Raw genomic sequence first — 27303 nt, forward strand, 5'->3', positions numbered from 1 at the left:
TTTAGAACCCGTTGCCGTCTTTTCATGTTTATAATTGCAGGATGTAGAATTCAGACCCATGTTAACCTTATAACACGATCAAATCTATTTTCAATTTCATTTGAAATACGTTTTAAGCAAAAGATCTCCAAACAGGAAATTGAAAGGGGAAAATAGCAAGACGCGCTATGTAATTGTGTTTGTTGCACTTTCTGGAAGATGACATCTAAAGGCAAACACACACATTTTCTTGAACATTATATTGTACGTCTCTCCTTTAGTTTGAGTGTGCAATGTAAATGTCATATCCGGGTTTTGTAGTAATCATGGGGGAAATGTTTTGTCATCAACGTTTTTCTTAAGTTGAGTTTTCTCGTACTTGGGTAAGCGGTGGGCATATCTCTGATATATATGACATAAATTCAGAGTATTCACTTTATAATGATACCCCGTAAATGTACTAATACAACATTATGTGGATATAATCGCGGCGTAAGGAAGGGCCAGCACCCCCCCCCCCCCCCCCCCCCCCCACCTTCTACGACAAAGAAGAGGGAGATATTATACGATATTACATAATTACAATAAGCTTTTACTTTTACATATACTTTATGCAATGGTTTGTCAGTGATAAAACTATGCTGGTTTGAAATGTACGTTACTCTCGATAAAATGACAGACGTTTCCATCTTACACAAAAACCTAAATATTTATAAAAAGAAAGATTTAAAATTTACATAACATGGGGATAAGGAATAAGTGGCTAAGCTTTTTGTATTGTGTATGATGTAAAACGATGGAAACATGGGGTTACATATTCGGCGAATTGTACAAATTATCACCATGCTTCCAATGTTTTAATATTCCATGATGTAACCAGGCTAGACTTTTATTGCTAGAAAGACAAGTTAATAATTAGAAATCACAACTGACAACTATCTAAAGTAATCTATTTCCTATTAGAATTGTTGTTACTTGTACAGGTAAAACAATGTGCGTGTTATATTAGTCGTGTCACGTAGTTTTGCCAAAAAATTACTGTAAACAAAATACATGAATCTCTTGACAAATGAAGCTCTAGCACCAAGCAATCGGCCTCAGACAGTTGCTGCATTTCATTTTACTTGACAACGACAATATCTTTATTCTCTTAGACTGATTTACAGTGTAGAGAAATAAACAAAGTGAACGTAATATAGAATTGCCGAGTGAATCGTAGCGCTCCCGCGTGCTTTACCACCAGATCAGCTTCAGTTACGCTTTGTGAAGGGTGATAGGTACATCTGCATGTGTAAGTTTCATCAGGTACCAAATTTCAAGATCATAAAATGTACGGTATGGAAAACATTAATAAACATTAGCTGGTCGCTAACATAGCAAAAATTAGACCTTCGAATCAACAAAAAAGCACTAGAGATGAGCTTCGTCCCTATAATTATTTGCTAAATCAACAGCTTACAATGACTTCGCCCTCGGGACTCTCATTAACAAGCCCTTCAACTAATTGAGCGCCAAATTAACATAGATGCAATTAATTGAAGATATCATTAATCGTTTAAAGATAGTATTAATTTAATTGTTGCGCACAATAATTCAACTGATGGGCGTATCAAATCAATGACTGCTCTTATCAATTGAATTGATGCGCGCATCAATTGAATCATTGCTCTCATCAATTCAATTGATGCGCGCATCAATGTTGTGGAATTATTGCTCGCAAACTTTTATTTTGAGCTCGGTATAAATGATATGCATAATCGTTGTAAATAATTAAAGAGATCATCATAAGTAATTAATGTGCGCATCAATTCTTTTAAAGAGAGCAATGATTTGATTAAAGAGATATTGATATATATGCTATACATGTATGATAATTGCTCTCTCTCTCTCTCTCTCTCTCTCTCTCTCTCTCTCTCTCTCTCTCTCTCTCCAAGAATCATTGCGCGTACTATTTCGGATATCAGCTTAGTAGAATAGTAAATGCTTTCAACCATTCGATTAATGCGCGCAGTTGCCTTGGGCTCTCTGGATGCCTCAGTCAAGACAGCTCTTAAAACCACCTGTCTGATTGTCTGTTTTTATTTTCCTGTCAGGGCTATGAATTGCATGCAGCTACAATGTATTTATAATTACAAACCGTCACCTACATTTTCAGGAAACAAATGTGATATGTATGACAGTTTTGTTGTTGTTGTTGTTTGGTTTTTTGTTTTGTTTTTGTTTTTTGTTTTTTTGTTCAGAAGGAACTAATTTTCAAAATAGTAATATTTGTTTGCTCGTCACGGTGATTGTTCCAGTATGTTCGCTGGTATCAACAATAGTCTATCGAAACATCACACTGACATGCCACTCATTGATTGGCATTATTACATAAGGAACGTCCTTGACATTGAGTGCGTGATGTCTCCTGTATCCAGTGATATGTCGGCACTGTATTGATCAATACTACAGCAGAGAATGTATATATTCAGAGTTATTATAGTATAAGATAGGTTTATTCCAATTTTGGGCCATGGGGCATAACAGCACAGACAGTTAATTTCATAAAAAATAACAACATTAACTACAAACTAACTGTAGATATGTAGTATATGGGGAAACACACAAATAATTTGCGAATTGGGTGTATACATAAGTAAATGGACAGTATCAGTGTTATATGAATAATAAACTATTCAAGGATTTTTGCAGTTTTAAATCATCACCTTGATCTTTTTCTGAAAGTTTAGTTTATGATTATTACATATAATTCATATTTTAGATGGTTTCGATTTTTTGGAGTGAAAACTGGAGGACAGCACTTAGCTCTAACACACGAGGATTGTGGTATACCCCGAGATAGTCGACTCAGCTGAAAGAGGGGGGGGGGTGATATTTAGAGGTACTAAACCGCCTTATTGGGTACATTTTAAAAAGAAAACAGAGGTTACCTTGTAACCCTGTAACAAAGGTTATTTTGTCCCATATTGGGGACTGCAACCGAAAAAAAGGGGGGGGGGTGTCAGCGAAAGAAACCCTCCTTGAAAATGTTCAGAATCTGTATCTGCCTGGATCAGCTGGGAGTAACATGCTCTAAAGTGATGCCCCATCTGTAGAGATTTTCATCTAATCTATCTAACTGAGTAGTAGTCTCCTATCAGCTAATGGATGCAAATCAATTTAATGCAAACTATTTTTACAGGGTTTTGATACAGCCTGAGCAAAGTTGTGTATATAATGCAGTATAATATGAGTGTTATATCATAGGTTGTGTATATAATGCGGTATAATATAAGTGTTATATTATATGTTGTGTATATAATGCGGTATAATATGAGTGTTATATTGTACGTTGTGTATATAATGCGGTATAATATGAGTGTTATATTATACGTTGTGTATATAATGCGGTATAATATGAGTGTTATATTATATGTTGTGTATATAATGCGGTATAATATGAGTGTTATACTGTACGTTGTGTATATAATGCGGTATAATATGAGTGTTATATTATATGTTGTGTATATAATGCGGTATAATATGAGTGTTATATCATATGTTGTGTATATAATGCGGTATAATATAAGTGTTATATTATATGTTGTGTATATAATGCGGTATAATATGAGTGTTATATTATACGTTGTGTATATAATGCGGTACAATATGAGTGTTATATTGTACGTTGTGTATATAATGCGGTATAATATGAGTGTTATATTATATGTTGTGTATATAATGCGGTATAATATGAGTGTTATATTATACGTTGTGTATATAATGCGGTATAATATGAGTGTTATATTGTACGTTGTGTATATAATGCGGTATAATATGAGTGTTATATTATATGTTGTGTATATAATGCGGTATAATATGAGTGTTATATTATATGTTGTGTATATAATGCGGTATATAATATGAATGTTATATTATTTGCACAACTTTGCTCATATTGTATCAAAACCCTGTGATATAGATTGCCAACAATATGCACGCAAATTTAATTACTTTTCATATCCGATTGAGTTCCCACCTAGACTATAGCTAAGGGGACGGGGGTAACTATAGTTATTTTATCAGAGCATGAACTACATTCGCCCGCTATCACGGGTATTAACCTGCACACTCAAGACGTGTTTCAAAACAAATGAAGTTTCGAAATATTCAGTTTCGTACGGACAACGCTGTCTCATTTAATTCGTTTTGTCTGCCGACCAGACTTTAAACCAGTATTCATTTCATTGAGCAGGTTTCCATGCATTATATACGCATAATTAATGAGCTGCCACAGGCGAAAATAAATCATGCCTTAATTGAAATTCGTAATTTCTCCCCTATGAAAATTAATTTCGTGTCAGGAATCTGATATGACACTCTACTTTCGTGTAAGGTAAGAATCGGTCGTTGTCTTGAAATCGCAGGACATTGTTTGCAAACTCACACTCATGTGGGATCAGTGTTTCATCCGGAGACGTTGAACTCAATGAGTTAAGTTTCCTTAAATGCATTAGCATGCTTCATCTCTAGTAAAGTGCATAAAGGGTCAAAAGCCCTTTTCTGGAAGATAAATACTTAAGTTTGATGATGCGTTGTATATCAGAAACATGCAGTATTTCCTTCTGTGGGCGTTGAATACACTATAGCATTTCCTTAAACGTTTTTGACACTTCTATATTTGATTTCTTCTTAACTTGAGCTGAAACCTCACATGGAATTTTCTAACTCTAAGTCCGTAACTTTCTCGTCTCTCTGCAACTTTTCACAATTTCAAATTAATAATTTTGCTCTGAGTTTGTTCAATTTCAATCATTTCAAAGCATTTGGGATAAAGGGGACTCAAATTTATTCATATGAAGGGTCCAAAAGTTTGGTCAAAATATAGAGTGGATTGATTGAAAAATCTTCTCAATAAAGCTTGATTCAAGTTTGTTCAAACCATGAGTCCCCGTGTTGTAGCAAAGAATTTCCTACACACCGGTATGTTATGGTGTTTCCCCCCGAGAGAAGAGGCTGCATTAAATCCGCCCCTGAAAAAACGGGCCCAGGTTAACATCCCCCCCCCTCCTCCGGGAAAAATTAAACTTAGGTACAAATTTCTTTTTAAAAAAATATCGAGCAAAAAGTATCAGTTTAGAATTTCCCTTAATTAACAGTAACACCCACCCCATTATCACTATCGTAATTTGTTTGCAATATGCATTACCATTGTTGCTATATTTGTTACGGAATTTATAAAATATGAAGAAAAAAAAGACAATGTTGTAGTAAGTTTCTGGTTTTGTCCAAATCAAACTGGCGTAGGTTTACATCTAGACTAATTAGAGATTATTCTACATGTACATATATGTATTATGTATCAAAATATTTGTCTTTTTCAAAGAATGCAACCAAATGGCCTAAATGTGATGTTGCTTCGTTTAATGAAGGAGAATGAATATCAAAGATTCCAATGGAAAAGTTTCAGAGCTTAATTAGAGGACACTTTTATCTGTGTGTTTCGTTATATGAAGCAACGTGTAAGTTCATTGTAGAAAATATTAAAGTGGGGAGTTACCTTTGTGCGAAAACTGATTTTTTTTTTCTACCTACCGATCGATAGGTCGGATCATTAGACATTTTGATGAATATTTATCTTTGTTAATCGATCAATTTGCTAGACAAATAAATTGATACACAATTGAACTGTAGTGGGTTCTGTGATCCTAAGTGCCAGAGTTTGTACTTTAATTATTCTCGAAGGACTTTGTGAAGATCGATACCCAGGATTTTGACTATGAAACACTAGTATATGGAAAGAAATATTCAATACTTTCACAGTATGTAAGTCTGTGCATGTATCTGTGAATGTGGGATCATATTTATACGCACGCAAGCACACACACAAACACACACCCACAAACACACACCCACACAAACATGTGTTATTGTTATTTTGTTGTAATTGTTATTTTTGAACTTTTCCAATTTCTAATTGATATTCAATCAATAAGATATATTTTATAGAGTCCTATAGATGCAATCTTATGATAGATGGCTTTTTTTCAGGTAATTTCTCCAACAGAAGAGACGAAGAACAAATGTGTGTACATGCAGTTGAACTGTAACATACACTTTCAGTATATGACATATTTCGGATGAGATCTTGGAAACAGCTACTGACAAGATAATTTATACATTGAAACCTTAACGTCTTGGCGTATGTCCATAGTACAGGTGGAAACCTATATCTGGGGGTGTCGTCGTCAGGTGAATGAGACGATATAAGACACACAACAAATCAATCCGGAAAATACGATATCATCACAGCTTTAAATGTTCGGACTTGATGTATATTGAAAAGAAAACACCCATTCAAATTACACTCGAACTCCTTCAGAAATGTCACCCATGTTTCATCCATTTTGATACAAAGCTTTACGCCTACCTCTCAGTCCAATTTGCGGTATATATTACTTGAATCCGGTAATATCATTACTTAGTTCTAGATATCAGACATCGGGTCACAAAAGATGCAACCCACGATGTTGATGGAGAAAATAAGCAAAAAGTTTTGGATGTCACGCAGAGCAACGAAGTTGACTGTTTATAGGTTTATTTTGGGGTGCTTTTAATGATGGCGATTCCTCGTTGACAGCCAATCTGGTTGACAGCATCTGGCTGTAGGAATTTGAGAACACTGCCATGACAGCTGTACCTCGTCGCCTATAATAACAAATTGGAAAAATACGTGTTACAATGATAGTTTATATATTCTAAAACACATCGTGATCACAATATGTTTAACCAAGATAGGTGAGAAACTGTCAATATGGTTTAAAATCCGATGATCTATCCACACAATGTAGTACTGCGTAGATATTGTCATGTGTCGTGTCTAAAGGTCAAATTCATTTTATTAATATAAGCCGCCATTGCTCTTTTTTCACACAGAATTAAAGTTGAGAGCCCAAAGACATTGAAAAGACACGATATATACTGAGTTATCTGTGGGAGGTACCCACTACTTCAATTATCATTCACAGGTACCCGTCCCCATTTCAATGTATTTTTATTCCAGTGGTCGCAAAAACTAATGTCTTTTGAAAATTCCAACCTTTCATGACATGCGACTTTTTAAAAGATGAACATTGCAGTTCTTAAGTGTTGTTGATAAGATCGCGGAGATAATAGGTAATTTACATTACGTCATAGATGCAACCCACAACGTTGGTTGTTTTCTAATACCCCCCCCCCCTTTTTTTTTTATTAACATATTCAAAAGGCATGTATCCAAAGTATATGAAGTTTAATGGCGCAAGGGGTTATAAAGCATTGGTGGTTTAGGCTGGAAGTGAGGAAAGACAGTCCTCTTTCAGTCAGACAATGGTAAATACACACAAGGTCTGGATTCTATTCATTGCCATGTTAACTACTGAAGAAAGAATGTGATCTGAAGAAATGCATGTCCGAGATAATCATTAGAACGTGTTCTTCAGTTGTCTGAGCAATTGATCAAACGGATAACAGATTGTGGTTACACATGGTTCGCAGGTTATAGAGTGCAATGTGCAGGTATTATTCGTACACCGACATTGTTAAGCCAACATTGAGAAGACATTGATGTTCTTTAATCACCTCCGTGCAACTCGTCACTAAGACCGACAACAAATAAAGTGCATATATATAGAGAAAACACGGCGCAATAATCTCAAGCTAAATTTCGTATGATGATATTTTTCTTTTTCTACAAGAGACCATGTATATTAAAACTTAAAGTTAGGAATGCGATATTCAGAATATACATTATGTGCTTGCTGTAAAATACTTTTGGTAGCATGAAGAGGTGAATGCTATATTTTGCACCTTGTTTGACAGGACCCCCAAACATTTGACCGAACCTGACCGCCCAAACGAATAGTAAATGTCAGAGAGACCCAAACAATTACATTAGTGTGACAGTGTTTTAGAGCAGCTGTCAAATGATGCTGCAGGGGTTTACGTTTGCAAACATTTCCTTTGTGTATGTAATTTAGCTCACCTGAGCTGATTCTCAAGTAAGCTTTTCTGATCTAAATTTGTCTGTAGTCCATCTGCCTGACGTTTGTTTAACTTTATACATTTTCAACTTCTTGGGAACCACTAGACCAATTTTGACCTCAGACTATAGTCAAAGACATCCTTATAGGTAAAGGGGGTTTAACTTTGTTAAAATGATGGGTGGTAACTTTCACCGGGGGGGGGGGGGGGTAAGGGAGTGGCTAGAGTAAGACCACAAGAGTGTTCAAAGTTGTACATAGAAATATAGATAGAATTCTTCAAAAATATTCTGTGTATGAACAACTTAAGTAACAGTAAACGTCACGTGTTGGCGTGTTTTTGTGATGTAGATTTCGGTTTGTTCACTCTACATCTTTGGTAGTCTAGGTCACCTACACGTTTGTCAATGCAGTGTTCTACGAAAGGGAAACCACTTTTCTAGGGCTGATGTTTTGTTTGATCGGTACAGAGACCAATCCAATGAATCAGGAACATGTACGTTTAAGACAAAAGGACACCAGCCAGTTAGAAGAGTGGCAGAAAATAGAGATGAACTCCGCGGCCATTTTGTTCCTGAAAGAAAAGAAAACAGATCTCGCTGCTCTCCTATCTGAGGAGATAATTCGCGTCCATATTGGGAAAACAATTGTTACCACCAAGGGATTTTTGAATGCTGATGCTGTGAAATACAATTATGATATGGTAGATTTATCTGCGCTAAAGAGGCAGGTATCAGAACAGTTCTACATGCCACTCACTGTTCTCGGTAATATGCAGTGATTGGCATCTCATACACAACAAAAGATCACGTACATCTTCTATTCATTAGTATCTTTTCAAAATGGCGTGCTACTGATCAGGTTGTTAATTGAAAGTTTGAGGGTTTTTAATGTGAGGAGGTAGGACATTTATTGGAAAGTGTTAGACTGATCACTCTGAGAAACCTTATCAGCATTTCTTAGAAATGGCTCTGCGTTGGTAGTTTCCCCTACTGTATTTAAAAGGTGTTGATGCGAACGTGCCAATCTGCAGTGTATGGACCGTGGTAGATGTATATTCAGAACAAATTTAATATTGAAGCTTAATTGGGATTCTTTGAAAATAAATTACGTGCGAAAATGCAGTAGCTTAGATGAGTGATGTGGTCTACGGGCCTCTTTTAAACTATGATTTTACAAATTACAAATCAGTCGGACCATAAGTTTTTGGGAGTTGAATTTTGTTCAATTTCACAAGGCCATCGCACACTGCGTGTACGAATATATTGCATATGACTATGGTGTGGACCTCGTTTTGTTTGAAATAACGTATGTCATAGTAAGCGTTTAATATTATCCTATATTCAACAACTGAAATTTAAAACAAAGAGAGCTTATTTCAAATGTAGCACTATATAAACATTTATGTTCGTTTTACTAACTGATAGGAAAAGATATATATTTTAATGATATTTTATTAAGAGTGGTAAACAAGCATCGCACTCTATGGTCGAGATCATTGCTGAGTAAAGGGTTAAGATCTCTCTACATCTCTGCTTATAGTAAAAATTCATTGAACCAATGTTAACTGCTCTTTAGTGTGAATAAATCGGCCTGTGGTAGAAATGTCACTCCACTCCGCTTTTTACCCCAATCCGAATAAATAAAAAGTAAATTTTTTTAAAAGATACACAGCAGAATTTCCTCGATATTTTTTCTTTGATGTTTGAAAAACGTTCAACTCCCAGGTGTACGTTCTGTAAGATTGTTTTTTAGAACCAGAATATTTTTTGCACGGTAGTACGAAAGCCAGCTAGGATCATTTTGAAAGATTAAAAATATATCTTAACTCGTTATAACGAGTTATTATCTCGTTATAACGAGTTAGTATCTCGTTATAATTAACTCTTTATAACGAGATACTAACTCGTTATAACGAGATAATTAACTCGTTATAACGAGATACTAACTCGTTATAATGAGATAATTAACTCGTTATAACGAGATACTAACTCGTTATCTAACGAGTTAGATTTTTTTTTCACTTTTCAAAAATGAGCCTATCCGGCTTTCGTAAATGGTAGAAGTCGTAAAGATGATTTTCTGAGGTCGTGACTCCTCATCGCATGTAGCTTTTCGACGACAAACAAAATACGGTCACATTCGAAAGATCAAATCAACATAGATTGGTTGAAATCATTCAGATGTTGATATAAAACTATCATGCAGGTCTTTTAGCCTTTCATGTATGTGCTCCCCATGGTGAATATATATTATATATATCAATTCTTTATGTCAAAAAGATTACTAACTCGTTATAACGAGATACTAACTCGTTATAACGAGTTCGATTTTTTTCACTTTTCAAAAATGAGCCTATCCGGCTTTTGTAATCATTTGTTTGAGTCTGGACGAGAATTTTTCATTCATATGGAGATCTTAGCCAGCTCCTCTTTCAGTGAACAAAATTTCCCCTGCCAGCACCTACCATAAACGAGACCTCATGTAGCTATTCGGGTTTCGTAGAAAGCCTGGTAATTGATACTCGGAGGTTGGTGAAGTAACAGAGGTCCGCGAACCCTGACCTGCTGACGAGGCGAGTTTTTACTCTAACGTGTGTGGTTATTCTTTATTGTTAGTGACATAATGGACACGACTACTTTGGTACTTATCTCCTTCTTTTTGCGAATCAAAATAGACATAGAGTGTAGTTATACTTCTGTCATAGTGTTACCGCTTTTATTCCGGAAATTCTAAAGAAAAAAGTTTTCCTACTTTTCATTCAAATAATTAGGTTGTGCAAAGACTAGCGACTACACCCCTTTAAGCATAACATCCTAGTGTGAAATATTACAGGTAAAGAGTAGTTTTTTACCTGAAAATGTCCAGGGAAAGTTATACTAGTATCCATTATTGAAAGACGATTGATAGGGGGGGGGGGGGGGCTGGTACTTTTGAAGAAGACAAGATTTTGATTTTCAAATGCCATAAAATCAGTCTATACATATTTCCTATTGAACCCAGGATAGAATATTTATTTCTCACGTTGTTACAGCGTCTCCTGATGACTAATTGGAATACACATGCTATTTTTTAATAACCATTTTCTTTAGACCCTTACAAGGGGGCTTACCTTGAGGGCGGGGGTTACGGGACCGCTCAGTTTGAAGATATCGCCATTTCAGTTAAAAATGTGTTGCATAGTCACTGCATGAATGTGTCGATCGATGCAATTAAAATAAAATTGTTTGATGCCTTAGATTTGGAAAAGAAATGGAGATTCCTGAAATGTACTGATTGGAAGTATCGTGTAGGAAGCATTTTATGTAAAGGCGCGGCCAAAGTCATTTTGGGAGATTTCTCTCAAATTTAATGAAACTTAACGTTATATGAGGTATTCTTGAAATCGAGATTAAAACTTCAAGAGTGTGGGAATCTAGAGAGGGCTATGGTGGTTTCTCTCTCTCTCTCTCTCTCTCTCTCTCTCTCTCTCTCTCTCTCTCTGGATTTTTAAATAACCAAATAATGCTAGGTTATTTTGTGCCATATTGAGAGCTCGCTTAAATATTTTAAATATTTTGGATCCGCCCCTGTGAATCTTTCTCGATTCTAGTCATCGTGCAGGAAGCGATATAACTCGTGTTTCGAAGTACTCTTATATCATGGAACTTTGGAATTGATTTATACATGGTTAATTATCTTTCTCTTACTCATCGAATTTTGTTTATCTCTTTCTCTGTGAATTATGTATATAAATTATTATTGATATTTCAATCCTGAATGGAAGTTGACATTTACAATCATAGAAATGTACTATTCTGAAAGGGATATCCCAGCAAGACACTTGATGAAGGTATCACACCGGTAATTATTTTCACTATATATTACTATAGAGGGGGGGGGGGGTCATTAAAAATCAGTTTACAAAATTGATGCCGAATATCGCAGTTGGAAACGTTCTATGTTACCTATCTCGTCTGCCGACACCAGAAAAACAACACTACGTGGCATTTTCGAAAGGAAAAAAATTGCCCGCAAACAAGACTACCCTCAAATCCACGTGTTTTTCACATGTGTGTAAACAGCCGGAGTGCAACTCGGGAAGTAGCCTCAGCTACCAACAGCAAATAGTTCCTTTGTATACACTTGGTCATTTCTACAAATTACACAAAATTTCCTAATCAAGGGTACAAAAATTAAGAGAAAAGAAGAAGAGGAAATGAGAAAAATCGCGCAAGGAAAAAAATATTTCTTTAAATGTATGGAACTACAATTGATTGGACAATTACCCAAACAAAAGGTCCCACCACGGTTCCTAGATACTTACTTTTGTTCATTGGGAGAGATACATAATATATTATGTAATATACTGGGACTCCTCTTCTTTTTGCGGGGTGGGAGGTGGGGGTGATTTCTTTTTTGTTCCTATTTCCTCATATACGTTCCAAACATTCTTTGAATTAATGTGCTGGCACTCTCTTGTTGCATGAATTCCAGGTAGCAGTTTGATTGGTCCCTATTGCAACTACAAATCCAAAAGAATATTTCAAATATGCCATCTCATTCTTAGTCTGGTCACCGCCCCCACCACTGATTGATCACTGAGTGGCGGGGGCGGATCAGGCTCTCGGATCATATACAGCTTCACAGTTATACTTATATCTTTGCCCCTCACGAAAATATTAACAAATGTGAAGGAGAAACTTCAAACGTACTGTGCGACTACATATGCTAGAAGTGGTGTAAATCAAATGATTCTAAAGAACTTTCAGTAAACTTGAAACCACAAAACTTTTCTTAAATCAACAACATCAAAACGTATGACTTTTCAACTCTTTACACGACCATTCCTCACGATAAATTAAAGACTGGACTTTTCGACATCATAGACAGTTGCTTCTTCAACAAAAATGGAAAACGCAAATATTCATATCTAGTGATCAGTCATCCAAAATTACTTTAAAGTTGAAATAAAAAATATGCTTTAGTTCCTCATTGACAATATCTTCGTGGTCTTGGGTGATCAGGTCTTCCAACAATCTGTTGGAATCCCAATACGCACTAATTATGCTCCTTTGTTAGCTGACCCGTTTTTATATTCCTATGAAACAGAATTTATTCAAAAACTTCTACGTGAGAAAAAAAATGTCTTGCTGTGGCCTTCAGTTCGACATTTAGATATATCGACGATGCATTATATATTAAAACAAGAGGTACTGTGAGCAATGCTCACTAAGAATACCCCCCGCTTACCCCAATCTCCCAAAGGGTGTTGGTAATAGGTATAAACTACCTCTTTTCTGAGTGTAAAAAACAAATGGCATGACAAACCGAACCATATTGCTACTTCGATGTCCAGTGCGCGTGACCTTTGACCTTTTGACCCCAAAATCGATAGGGAACATCTTCATCCCATGGGTAGTCCATATGTATGATATGGTGACTGCAGGTGGAAAGGATAAGGCTTTAGAGCCCGGAAACCATATTGCTACTTCGATGTCCAGTGCACTTGACCTTTGACCTTTTGACCCCAAAATCGATAGGGAACATCTTCATCCCATGGGTAGTCCATATGTATGATATGGTGACTGTAGGTGGAAAGGATAACGCTTTAGAGCCCGGAAACCATATTGCTACTTCGATGTCCAGTGCGCTTGACCTTTGACCTTTTGACCCCAAAATCGATAGGGAACATCTTCATCCCATGGGTAGTCCATATGTATGATATGGTGACTGTAGGTGGAAAGGATAACGCTTTAGAGCCCGGAAACCATATTGCTTCTTCGATGTCCAGTGCGCTTGACTTTTGACCCCAAAATCGATAGGGAACATCTTCATCCCATGGGTAGTCCATATGTATGATATGGTGACGGTAGGTGGAAAGGATAATGCTTTAGAGTCCGGAAACCATTGCGTCTACAGACGGACGGACGGACAGACAGACGGACAACCCGATTCCAGTATACCCCCCCCACAACTTGTTGCGGGGGGTATAATTAATAATTTTCATTCATATGTCGATTCAATATATCCCAGTGAACTCGAAATAAAAGACACCACAGAGTCATTCACTTCTGCTTCATAGTTAGATATTTTATTGAAAGTAGATATTAACGGCAAACTAACAACTCAACTTTATGACAAACGGGAGGATTTCAACTTCTCCATCGTCAACTTCCCCATATTTATGTAGCAATATTCCATTATCACCTGCATATGGTGTTTATATTTTTCAACTGATTCGATACACAAGAGCTTGTTCTGCGTATGGTCAGTTTGATTTTGACTACGGATAACTCCGTTTACCTGATCAAGATATAGGGCTCACGGCGAATGTGACCGGTCGATAGGGGATAGTTACTCCTTCTAGACACCTGATCCCACTTCTGGTATATCCAGGGGTCCGTGTTTGCCCAACTCTCTATTGTGTATTGCTTACAGAAGTTGTGAGATTGATCACTGTTCGTTATCTTCACCTTTCATTATAAAATTATTTTCTTTTGATGTGATTAACCGTACTGGATAATACGATTGGTAGAGCATTGGACGTTATGTCATAGGTCCCCTCTGACATAACGTCCAATGCTCTACCAATCGAGTTAGAGGGCTGACATACTAGTCATAGCTGGCAGGAAAGCTATGTTATCTAACATTTCTGACGAGCTCGTGATGGGCACTAGGTATACGGGGGGGGGGGGTGATACAAGTATTTTCCTGGAATTTAGATAGGAGGTTGGAAAGTAAACTTCATGTATCTAACTTTGTAAACATTGTTTGTAAAGATGATTTGATTTTTCTTTCTGAATGTTGGATAAGGACTGATACTGTGTTAGATACGTCTTAATGTGATAATGAATTTGATGTGTTAATTTTCCCCAGGGTAATGAGCTCCGGGGTGGTCTGGTTCTGGTACTTAGTACAATAAAAACATTTATCTATTGTTAAATGTGTGCTTGAAGTTGCACACACCAACCCCCTAAAATAATTTTTTAAAACTACCTACCTTCTTGGATTTCGTTTGCCTTAGTAAGAAGAAACAACCAATATTTTGGCGTAAACATATTTATTATATTTTTATTTGTTATAAGAACAATATAATTTGGGGTTTTTTCCCTTGCATTGTTATTTGTTAGGATAACAAAATAAATCATTTTCAGTTGTAATATATAACAGCTAACACAGAACCAGTTTGAGTGTCACTCAGATGTGGATGCCTTAATGCATGAGGTCCCCACAGGGTATGCAAATAAGAGGTTAGTCCATGAGAACATCAGGGAAGACGTGTATTTCGGATGAGGGGCACAGCACACGATGCAAAAGGCGCACCAGAAGAAAAATCGTTTTTATCGAACCGTTTTCGTTTCCTGTTAATACCTTTCCTCCTGGAGAGAACGTAGATTAAAGAATCTAGTAAACTGTGTGCTGGAATTCTAACCATGATCGCACAAAAACTTAGGCAACTTAAGAAGGTGAATCTAGACATGAACGATGTACCGGTATTATCATGAACGATGTTCCGGTATTATCATGCACATGTACCGGTATTATCACGCACATATACCGGTATTATCATGCACATGTATTATCATGCACATATACCGGTATTATCATGCACATACAGCGTAGTAGGTGTTGCCAAATTTACGCTGGATACAGCAATATCTAAAATCGTTGGCGTGGGTTATTGGCGTGTACCCTTGAACACAGCTGCTTGACTTCACTTCGGAAATGAAGATCTGCGAAAAAGTAGATACATGGGTTTATGACGCTATTGAGTAACAGTGTGCATACTACTGTTCTAATGACAATGCTTACAGTTTTATCAGCGGTGCAGAACACGTCTGTTTTGAACAAAAGCGTCATGGCGGTGACGGTGAAAGGAAACGTAGTGACGATAAACGTCAACGTTGACGCGAATAGGGTAACGGTCGTCCGCCTCGTTTCCAGAATTCGAGTTGCGCTCGCAAAGCATACTGGGTTGTTCTGGTCGCTCTCGGGAAATATATCATTCCTTTGTGCTTGTTTTCTGTAATACCTTATGAGGTGGATGATCCGTCCGTACATGACTATAATGCAAACCGTGACAATGAAGGAGACGAGGTTCAGCGTGACGTAATACACTGCAGGCATGTCGGAGTCCATGTAACTGTTGGATATGAAACAGAAAGTGGCATTCAGACCTTGTATTCCCGTTGGAACAGTGCGATGTCCAACAAATATGGCATGTGGCGCTGCAGCTGCAACAGCAATTAGCAATGCAATGATATGGTAGAAATTAATTTCCTTTTCCTTGATTTGCCATTGAAAGGGATAAAACACCTTTCGGTATCTTTCCACGGCTATAACAAAAAGTATAAGATGGCAAAAAACGACTTGGGATGCCGAAAGGAAAACGCAGATTTTACACTGTAGGTCGGACGGGTGATCTATTTCCCACAACAATAGGAATGCTGTGATGGGCACAACAAAGAGAACGGTAGTCAATCCAAGGGACGCAAGCCAAATTGAAACTAATCTATAAGCAGTTTTTTTGAAAGCTGTCCGAAATATGTGCATCATGATGGAATTTGCCGGTAGTCCTAAAAGGAAAATAGCCCCAAGAACCACTAAAGGGACGGCATTCCGTCTGACGATTTCATCGTTTAAATCCATCAGAGCAGTATCATTTGGCCACCTTTTGCGGAGTAGAAATGTCGCAGCATAACATTTCTCCATTTTATGATGCACTGAGTATACACTAGTATTTTTTAACACCACACCTTTTCCAGTGTTGCTAATGTTTGGAGGAGAATGATGAGAAATCACAAGCTGAAGTACAAGGATATTGCCCGTTGCTTCCGATTTTACAGGAAGGATGTTTATATTGTTGAGATCATATTTTTCTATTTTAAAGCCTGACACTTTAATACGTACATTAAAGTTTACTACATTTTCCTCTTAGTCCATTTTTTTCCTTTACGTGTATTGGATGAAAATGTTTCTAGTTTATAATTTAAACCTTTAAATTCGTAAATTGGAAACATTGAAAAGCAGGTAACACTGAAAAACAGGTAACACAAGATTTTTTTTTCAGATAATGAACAAATTTTACCTTTTAAAAAATATAATGAAATTTGTGAAGTAACTGTATAGGGTATGTTATACTCGTACGTGCTCGAGACAGCTATCATTATAAGTATTTCTAAATCAATATAAGTATTTCTAAATCATTATAAGTATTTCTTAATCATTATAAGTATTTCTAAATCATTATAAGTATTTCTAAATCAATATAAGTATTTCTAAATCATTATAAGTATTTCTAAATCAATATAAGTATTTCTAAATCAATATAAGTATTTCTAAATCATTATAAGTATTTCTAAATCAATATAAGTATTTCTAAATCAATACAAGTATTTCCCGAGTACGAAACAATGGAGTTGTGTACCGTCTGTTTTTGTCTGTGACCAGTAAATAGAAAACCTGTTGATGCCAGTTTTCATCTTATTGCAGCAATCGACTCATCAATTGTAGATTATATCATTATACGTAAACTGGCCGGCCGGGCAAATTAATTGAATGTTCATATGATAGTATTGATTGCAGCATGTTAATTTTGATAATGATGAGACACTCTAAGGTATGTATAAATTAAATATCCCGCCTCGGAGGGTTTCATCAATATATTTTATTTATAAGTACTAATGAGCAGTGAATGGGTGTCAAGAAGGTCATACATCTTTATGTCTTTTCATTCATTTGGGGATTTGTTGACTCTGTCTCCAATAGGGACAACATCGTGACGATGGCTTTATTGCCAATTCGCCGATCCTTTTGGATTCCAGTCCAACACGAAACTTTGTAGACAACTTATTTCACAGTAATTACTTAACACTAATCTCGGGAGTATAGCGATATCGAGGCATCTTTGTCATCTATCGTGATGACCAATCGATTGTTGACAAAAGATTCCCTGTCGCAAATTGTTGGACTGGCCACTTGACGCCCCTGTCAATCCGTCGTACCTCCTCGGGGGCCCCAACCTTTTACGTCTGCTTCATCAATACCGTTAACTTGGGTATATATAATTGGGATAAGCAGTGTAACATCCTCAGGTTTTGGTATTTGGTTTAGAGTAACGGACGCCATACAGAATGAACAAGTCTATTTGTTTTATAATTGCTGTCTGTATGATTCTGTTCACATTTTCAAATGCTCTATGTAAGTACTGTATAGTTTTTATTTGCTTTGTAAATGTTAAGTATTGTGAAAGATTGTGTAATTCAAGTTGTTGTTTTGAAAAGAAAATCCACTACAGCATATGTGATTTTGTATTTGGCAGAATTGCTTTTAAAAAGTTGAATGTTTCATCTCTTTATTTAGGCAACTTTACTTTAGAAAATTTATATTCAAGTTAAAATATATGATACGTGAACAATTCTTTTGCGAGAGTACATAAAAAAAAAAATCAGAATCTTGGTACAAATTATTTTCGTTCTTCTAGTTATCAAAAAGAGCGTCTTTGACGACACGCCACAGGGAACGCTGGAGTATTTTTCCAAACGAGGCTGGTGCGTTAACTTAAAACGAGACTGTCCCCTTGTGGTTGGACCAGGGAAGATGGTACTGTGTAGTATCCCATATTATCAGCGCGTGTGCTGCAGATATTGCAGAGGAAGTTGACAAATGCAATAGGTAAATCCATTATTATTATTTTCTTCTTCTTCTAAGTTCTATACATGTAGCAAATATTACATTGTAAAAATTTACGGGATTTTTGTGTCTGTCTGTTTACATACAATATGTCGCATTGCGTGGCATGTCCATTTATTGTTTATTAATTCAATTTATTCTTTATTGACCATAAACAAAACAAAAACTTGCGTGGCTTGCCCGTTCTGTTCAAATAAACAGAAAATAGTGTTGGACATACGCAATCCGTATTGTATGTGTTAAGACATCAAAACTTTTAAAATGCACTTTCGGATGATACGTTCGCACACAATATAGGAAATTTTCTTACTATTCCAAGCTTTTGAAATTCTGATGTGGAAATCATTTTCGAAACAGTTACTTATGCAGTATCGGCTGAGATTCGGCTCGGATGAATATTTGGATTGACGCCTTCGCCGAATCTCGAGCACTCCTTCTTTCAAGGTATCACACCGGTAATTATTTTCACTACGATATGTTCCTATATGAAGGGGGGGGGAAAATTAAAAATAAGTTTATCAAATTCGTGTCCAATAATTCAGCAAGGATTGATATAAGTTACCTGTCTCGTCTGCCGACACCAGAAAAATGATACCCTAAGCGGCATTTTCTCATTTTTTTGTCCGCAAAAAGGACTAGCTACCCCACGTGTTTTCCATGTGCTTGTAAACAGCCTGTGTGCGCCCCAGGAAGTCGTCTTATCAACCCACAGCAAATAGTTCCTTTGTTTAGCAAGTGATTATTTCTACGAATTACATAACATTTCCTAATCAGGGGTACAGAATTCAAGGTGGCTAACTACACCCAGAAATAGTTTCTCAAATAAGTACGAATTGATTTAATTATAAAAGATATACAATAAGTATACATGTATATGCCAAAAAGGCAAAAAAGATACAAATTTGGATAAAAACATGATTTAAAAAAACCCCAAACAAACCATATTTCAATACATATGAATAAAAGACTCTGGGGGATTTGAACTCAAGATTTGCGGTTCTCCACCCCAATGCTTTATCCACTGAGCTACGATGATGGACAAACAAATCGATCGACAAACAAATAAGGGTAAATGAAAAAAAAATCGCGCACGGAAAAAACATTTCTTTTACAGTTGACTAAGTTGAGTTAATTTCAATTGGTCAATTACCGATGTGATATCATAATTCATGTCTGGAAATTTACTTTCAGCTTCGACCGGTTCTAGCAATTAATGTGCACTAAGGTGGCACTGTTCGCTTCAAATAAGTGATTTCTTCACCGACAATGGTGACATCTCCGTATGAGTGAAATGTTCTCGAAAAGGACATTAAACAATATACATTTAATAAATGTCAATAATTGTATAACGTACGTAGTTTCTTAGATTAAATAGAGAAAAATATTGTTTAGATGTGAAAATATATACGTAAGTACTAGATGTATATGGTAAGTTAAAAGGGAAAGGTTTATCGTTGGCAAAATGATCTACAACTTAGGTTCGGTGATAGATGTGTACTCTTTCTGTAAACATTTCTCAAACCCCTAAATCAAACGACGGTCACCCAGACAGTTTAGGTTTTGTTTTGTCTGTTTGTTTTTCTTTCTGTTCACAACTTAAACCCTGATTGGTCAACCCAACCGAACGACGATATCTAAGCATTGTATTAGATAAAATTGTTCAATTAGAATAGAAAACGTCGCCAGCAGTTGAAGTGCTACGAATTTTGAACCTTGCGTGGCGCTCAAGACCATGGCAGTTAAGTTCTTCATCGTACCAACGTCTACCGTGACGCAGGATCTCCGTTTTTAGCTCACCTGAACTGAAAGCTCAAGTGAGTTTTTCTGATCGCCTGCTGTCCGTCTGTGTGTAAACTTTTTACATTTTCGACTTCTCCAGAACCACTGGGCCAATTTTAACCAAAACTTGGCCAAAAGCATCCTTGGGTGAAGGGCTTTCAAGTTTGTTCAAATGAAGGGCCATGTCCCTTTCAAAGGGGAGATAATCACAAAAATGCAAAAATAGGGTGGAGTCATTTAAAAATCTTTCTTCTCAAGAACCACTGGGACAGAAGAGCTGAAATTTACATGAAAGCTTCCTGACATAATGCAGATTCAAGTTTGTAAAAATCATGGCCCCCAGGGGTTGGATGGGGCCACAATAGGGAATCAAAGTTTTACATACAAATATGTAGGGAAAATCTTTAAAGAACCAATGAGCCAGAAGAGCTGGGATTTACATGAAAGCTTTCTGACACAGTGCTGATTCACGTTTTATCAAAGTATGGCCCCCGAGGTTAGTTTGGGGTCACAATAGGGGATGAAAGTTTTACATACAAATATATAGGAAACATCTTCTTCTCAAGAAACATTGGGCCAAAGAAGTTGACATTTACATGAAAGCTTTCTGACATAGTGCAGATTCAAGTTTGTAAAAATCATGGCCTCCAGGGGTAGGTTGGGGCCACAATAGGGACTAAGGTTTTACATGCAAATATATATAGAAAGTCTTCAGATATGGGCCAATGTGACTCAGGTGAGCGATGCGGCCCATGGGCCTCTTGTTTGAGGTCATGACCAAAGCTGTTTTATTTTTAAGAATTATGTTCATGTATTATTTAATTTGGCCTTAATTTAGAACTACAATAATATGGGAAATATTTACTCAGATTAGTTGTTAAATAGATGAGCTATACATGATTAACTAATTTTAATTTTAACAATTAACAATGCATTTCCAATGTCCGCCGCCATACGTGAATTTCAAGTCATTATATTCAGATAACTTTTTAATGGACAATATGTGCCGATCACAATCAGATTTTGTTACACACGAAATTGATTTTAGATCGACCCACATTGGGTACCTGTAAAGTGCGAAACGAAATCGAAACGAAATCTACCGAAACGAAACGAAATCTACCGAAACGAAACGAAACCCACCGAAACGAAACCTACCGAAACGAAACAGATTGTATAACCGAACTCTTTTAATTATAATAATTAAAAATGGTATCTTAAGCCCCTGTGAAAGTTACCACATATAAATAAAATTCGCCTCCCCTTTGATGTAGGCTTTCGGCTTGACTGTTACAAAGTTTTAAAAGTTGGAAAGGGGGGAATAAGCACAAAGTACATATCCGTAGTTGATTAAATGCCATGTACAATTAGTTTCGGATCCATACATTTCAAAACCGAGGGTTACAGTCTCAGAGATCTGGGGAAACACACTATACGAGGGGTGGGGTCGCCGACGTTGGATCCGCCTTTGGGCATAGATACATTGTTTGAAGAAGCTGGTGTCTTAGAAAATTGAAAGCAGGAAGAGCTCTTAACCTCTTATTTTATCTCTAACTGCTGAGGTGCGAGTACTTTCAATAATGGAAAAACTCTATACATTTGGGATGTTGCTAAGACGGGGAATTGAAAACGGGACGGAAAACGGATTTTTTTTAATGCAATAATATTAGGAGGACGTCGGCATTTTGTAAACTGAAAAGGCTTATGAACAAGGGGATTTTAAGCAGAAATCACAAAGAGAACGGGAGGACATATTCAGAATCCACCGTTTGATATACTACATACAAATACACAAAATCCACATGTATACATATATTTGTCTTTAGAGCAAAAAATACTGAAACATGTATTTATGCCAAAATCGGATTCAACGCCGACGACCCCATCCCTCGTTTAGTGTGTTTCCCCAGACCTCTGACCTGTGAGACTGTAACCTTCCGTTCTGAAATTTATGGATCCGAAGCTAATTGCACATGGTATTTATGTACTTTGTGCTTACCCCCCCCCCTCCCTTTCCAACTATCAGTCAAGCCGAAAGCCTACATCAAAGGGGAGGCGAATTTTATTTATATGTGTAAACTTTAACAGGGGCCTAAGATACCATTTTCAATTATTATAATTAAAAGAGTTCGATCATACAATCTGTTTCGTTTCGTTTCGGTGGGTTTCGTTTCGGTGCGTTTCGTTTCGGTAGATTTCGTTTCGTTTCGTTTCGCACTTTACAGGTACCCACCCACATTACCTTGATGTATATTAGTGAAAACTGTCTGAAAAGTTGACATCCTTTACAATTTTCAAAGAAAAAGACGACCCCCCCCCCAAAAAAAAAAACTTTGTAAAATTACATTATTTACTTTAAGTCTTTCTATAACAGTTACCCTCACAGAACTTTTCAATAGTATCGTATGATATTGATCTGCTTACTTTTATTACTGTTAGTGTATTCCCATAAAAATACTAAAATTTATTTTATTTTTCTTTACAGTGCCATAGGAAAGATAAAACGTGCTCACGTAAACACGGGGGACGAAGCACCACAGGAAACGTGCAATCATACCATCTAATTATATGTCCTGTTTATAAAGGCAAACTACTCAATCATTTTTCAATTTTATTGTAAAACAAGGGTAAATAAAATTGAACTATCAAACATCAATAAAATGCATTTTATCGAAAACTTATATCGACCACCGCAAAATACAATAAATACAGTAATTTGAACGTTGTGATTTTTGTAGAAAAATCACAAACTTTGGTATATCTTCTGATGTGAATAAGTTTGTTTCTTTTGAGCAAATTATAGCGTCCATACATAAATGGGCGTTGTGTTATGGATCCAATAACTGAATCACAGGCTTCCTCTTTTTGGGCGGAATCAGGAAGCTCCAGTTGTATGGGTCTTCGATGGATGGACTGAGGAAATAAGGGGTGGGTAATATAAAGGCATACTGCCAATGAGGTCCAAACACGGACTGGAGCTTCTCCGTGACTTCCCTGGGATCTTGAACATCTATTTTATTCTCCAATTCAAACGCTGTGTTTCCTCTCACAATGGAAACACGCGTGTCTATAAAATGCATAAAGCTCAAAAATGCTAATCCAAAGAGTCCATACGCCATAATGATAATTAATCCTACATAGGTCAACGTTGTGTTTGACCCAAGGGTTGACCTCAGAAACGAAAGTAGAGGGACAAGGTCCAGGTATGACATATCAGACCAATAAAATGTCGCTATATAGGTAATCCCATGGTAAATCGTGAAAACAGTTACGATACACGCATAGAAAAGGAACACGATGAAATACCGCAAGTTTTTAAGCCCTATACAGTTGCGCGCGAAGAAGCAGTGGTGATCTCTCTTAAGGATGCACTTTCCGCAGAGTTTGCAGTGATGACAGCGAGGTGGTCTCCACCACTGGCAGGACAGACATGGTGCCCACTGCCAGTAGGGGTATCGGGCTGCCGTAATGTGGGCTTCTATAATGGGGGTCAGTTTGTTGTTTTGGACAGTCTCCGGAACCTGCAACAGTTCAATGTATGAGGGCTCTTTAACATGTTCTGAATGCATGCATGTATTTGTTTAGTCAGGGCTTCGTTTAATCTTTATCTTTTATGAAAATCATTGTAAACAATGTAAAATGCTCGTCTTTAGAATGCTCTCGTCAAAAATGTGTACCGAGAAAGATCTTTTAAATGCTATTTCAAAATGCCTAGAGGGAAGCTTTTTCCGTAGCAGTATACACATTGAAAAAGATACGAAAGTGACAAGTGTACTGCTACATTCCGTGAATCCCTATGAAGTAAGGACATTGAATACATGGGAGTAATTAGTGAGGCTTTCAGTTGTCATAACATATTGTACATCACGATTATCAGGGCGCCTGTTTTACTTTCTAACAGACTCGACATGTTCCATACCTTACAAATTTTATACAAATGTAAATTCACTGTATCTGAATATTTTACATTCTTAAGCTCTTCTAAATTAATTTTGTGATGAAATTTATGGGATATAATTAGTAAAACACGTACCTTGAATGGATATGGTCCAATTGCAAGGTTTTCTTTGGGATGTTCCGAAGAATTAAAGCTAGAATCTGTAATGTGTAAAAACCACCAGTTGACTACAATCTGATAAAGTAGAAAAGTCCCTACCACTTGATGAACGTAAGCCGTTTCTGGGTACAGATGTGGTAACGCAATGAAACAACCAACAAAATACATAAACGTTATTTCTGCAAACAAAAAATAGGGCATCCATTGATGTAGAAAGTACGGATTGATAATTTCCCATATTATCCCGAGTCCGGAGTCCGAGGTCTTTTTGTGGTATCCATGCGTGGAACCATTCTGGGAACTGGCTGGTCTTGTTGAGTTGTTGCCCATCCGACACCTCGCAGCCATTTCTTCTCCGTCTTGAATATTAATAACGTATGACATTAAAAAGCACTGAAAGGCTGACTAATGTTTTCCAGCAAATTAATTACCAGTTCATATCGTAATAGCATCGCACAAAAACCGGATTGAAGGAGTTAAACCCAAAAACAATTACTCGATCAGAACCTCTGAACACGGCGATATACAAGATATATCCCACCGTCAACACTAGAATTAGGGCCCCCAGAAAGATCACCTTTCTGTTGTGGTATCGCGATTCTTCGGAATTAAGTTTTTGTTGACCTTACGTTCGTGTCAATGTTCCATCATATATTGCCAAAGCACTAGTTGGACATAGATTAGAAACTCCAGACAAACAGCTGACACCAAGGTATTTTTACACGTGCTTGAACTTGTAATCAACAGGTATCAGATCGTGTGTTGTGGAGTATTTAATTTAACCATACTGTTTTAAAATCCGGTCCATTTAATCAAACATAATCCATCCACATATATATTGCTATACGCTTCACTGAACAATGTACTTTTAAAAACATATAGCCTTTCTAAAATATCAGTTTATAGCGGCATCACACGTAACGAAATTTTGGGCACGTGATCAAGCCTCTTTGATTCATTTCTCAACTCCTAATATATTCTCACTGCTATTGCAACCATTGGTGGATTTGGTCAATATTGACCTTGTAATTAACAGCATTTGTGAATTCTTTCACACTTACCTTCACTGGACAATGGTAATAGAATTATCCATTGAAATCGTATAATACTGTGTGTATATTCACTGTTGTACATGTCGATTAATGCGAAATGAACACCTCTAAGCGGTCTAAATCCTGAACTAATTCACCAATGCTGAATACAAAAAGTAATTGATATATATATAGAGAGAGGAGGGGGGGGGGGTCTCCCATGGTTTATGATTTGATATAATTTATATTCAACGAGATGTGTGGGTTTTTAAAAAATATATATAAATCATATCAAACCTCAAACCATGAGAGATTCTTTTTATCACATGTTAAACCCACCCACCGGTTACTCATTTACGTTACAGTATTGTTGGGAATTTTGCTTCCGGACATTTTGTAAACAGACTACATAAAATTGACGCTTGTTTGTGACGTCACAAACGGCATAGGAAATATAGTGTAATAATTGAAATATATAAGTCTGCACACGAGTATATATCTGAAATACGGAATAATAAAAATATTTGAGCTTTAATACATTCAACTAGTTTCTTTCTTCATCAGGAGTATCAACTTTTGTAAACAAACAATTCATTATACCCCTAATGAAGAAGAAACTAGTCCTTGGGCCTTGTCTCGTCTTCCATCACATAAACGATTTGCTAGAAGGACTGAACGCATGACACTATAGTCCATTGTACAGTTACGTCAGATCGGTTCACTCCAGTCGGACTTGGACAAGGTTGGAAAGTGTGAGAAGATATGGAAGATAGAGTTCACTCTGGTTAATGTATTTAACGCTACATAACGTATCCACCATCAGCAGACGGACTAACAGCAAACGTCATAACGTACCCACCATCAGCAGACGGACTATACGCGTTATCTCCATGGCAGAACCAGAGAAGTATATTCAATCGGCTTTGTGGTATTAATATATATAGAGAGAGAGAGGGGGGGGGGGGGAGGGGGAGAAATTATCTGAAGAAATTCTGTTTCCTTTCAAGAAAACAGTCATTGAATTTGAAAGTCGCACCAGTAGATCAACTGAAACTCATTCTTTTCCAGACTGGGACACGCTACCAATAAAATTTGAGTCCGTAAAGCTGGGTTATTGGAAATGTGGCGGTCAGGCGGGTTGGATCGCTGGTGGGCAGATAGCTCAGTAGAGCACCTGACTAGAGATTCAGGGGCCCTGTGTTCGAATCCTGGTTTGGTCCGCTGCATTTCCTCCCTCTCTGTTACGTTTTGTGACACGCTGACCAGCCCCTGGAACTGACAGGTGAAAGTGCATGTCAGGGATTAAATCTGCCTTCAATGTGGCCAATCTATGAGAAGTTCAGGGAAGTACCCACGTTCGGTCTGCCTATAAGGCGCAAGCAGGATTGATTGAATCTTGTTTACTCGAGAATTGTTCACTCATATGGAGACGTCACCAAGATCGGTGAAGGGCTTCAAATTTAGGCCTTTGCTCGGTGCTTACGGTCACTGGGTTTTTTTGTTTTTTTTTTAGCGTGCCACACCTACTGTGACACGGGACATCCGTTTTTAATGTCATCTCCAATGGCCCGTTCGGCGATGAAATTTTCACTACCTGTTTTAACGACTTAGGTCTGTCGCGGCAGGGATAAGCAGAAAGTTCCCCTTCTGCAACAGCTGCTCATACTGGGTCCATAAGAAATGTAGTGGCATCAATGGTCCTCTTAAACCTGATCCAAGATACAAGTGCTCGCGCTGTCATGGACTCGTTCGACCTATAAATGGTAGGCCTATGACAGAGGTA

At 37.1% G+C, this 27303-nt stretch overlaps 2 protein-coding genes and 1 long non-coding RNA gene across 6 annotated transcripts; 1 reads left to right on the forward strand and 2 right to left on the reverse strand.

Moving 5' to 3' along the window:
• Positions 1-15004: 15004 nt before the first annotated feature.
• LOC125648350 (uncharacterized) lies at positions 15005-16774 on the reverse strand. Its single transcript, XM_048875359.2, has 2 exons — positions 15774-16774; positions 15005-15694 (listed from the first exon to the last, which is right to left on the reverse strand). Exons 1-2 carry the CDS (start codon positions 16671-16673, stop codon positions 15566-15568), a joined length of 1029 nt encoding a protein of 342 aa, XP_048731316.1. The 5' UTR covers positions 16674-16774; the 3' UTR covers positions 15005-15565.
• Positions 16775-16848: 74 nt separating this feature from the next.
• Positions 16849-23093, forward strand: LOC125648360 (uncharacterized). 3 transcript variants are annotated; one of them, XR_007360273.2, is made up of 3 exons: positions 16849-17008; positions 18445-18635; positions 22918-23093. It is a non-coding gene; the product is annotated as an uncharacterized LOC125648360 (long non-coding RNA). The 3 variants fall into 3 exon arrangements; XR_007360275.2 differs by having other exon boundaries at positions 16880-16991; XR_007360274.2 differs by lacking the exon at positions 16849-17008 and adding an exon at positions 17206-18161.
• LOC125648346 (uncharacterized) lies at positions 23031-25329 on the reverse strand. 2 transcript variants are annotated; one of them, XM_048875352.2, is made up of 2 exons: positions 24466-25329; positions 23031-23953 (listed from the first exon to the last, which is right to left on the reverse strand). In XM_048875352.2, the coding sequence occupies exons 1-2, from the start codon at positions 24871-24873 to the stop codon at positions 23261-23263; spliced, it is 1101 nt and encodes a 366-aa protein (XP_048731309.2). In that variant the 5' UTR covers positions 24874-25329; the 3' UTR covers positions 23031-23260. The 2 variants fall into 2 exon arrangements, with proteins under 2 accessions (XP_048731309.2, XP_055996793.1); XM_056140818.1 differs by having other exon boundaries at positions 24589-25292.
• Positions 25330-27303: the final 1974 nt, after the last annotated feature.

Source organism: Ostrea edulis, chromosome 6 (genome assembly GCF_947568905.1).
Source record: "Ostrea edulis chromosome 6, xbOstEdul1.1, whole genome shotgun sequence".
Lineage (NCBI taxonomy): Eukaryota > Metazoa > Mollusca > Bivalvia > Ostreida > Ostreidae > Ostrea > Ostrea edulis.

Coding starts and splice junctions, on each gene's coding strand:
- LOC125648350 (XM_048875359.2), bottom strand. CDS start 16,673: ATGGAGAAATGTTATGCTGCGACATTTCTACTCCGCAAAAGGTGGCCA. Junction 15,695..15,773: donor TCTGCACCGCTGATAAAACT/GTAAGCATTGTC, acceptor ACTTTTTCGCAG/ATCTTCATTTCCGAAGTGAA.
- LOC125648346 (XM_048875352.2), bottom strand. CDS start 24,873: ATGTCATACGTTATTAATATTCAAGACGGAGAAGAAATGGCTGCGAGG. Junction 23,954..24,465: donor TTGGACCATATCCATTCAAG/GTACGTGTTTTA, acceptor GAACTGTTGCAG/GTTCCGGAGACTGTCCAAAA.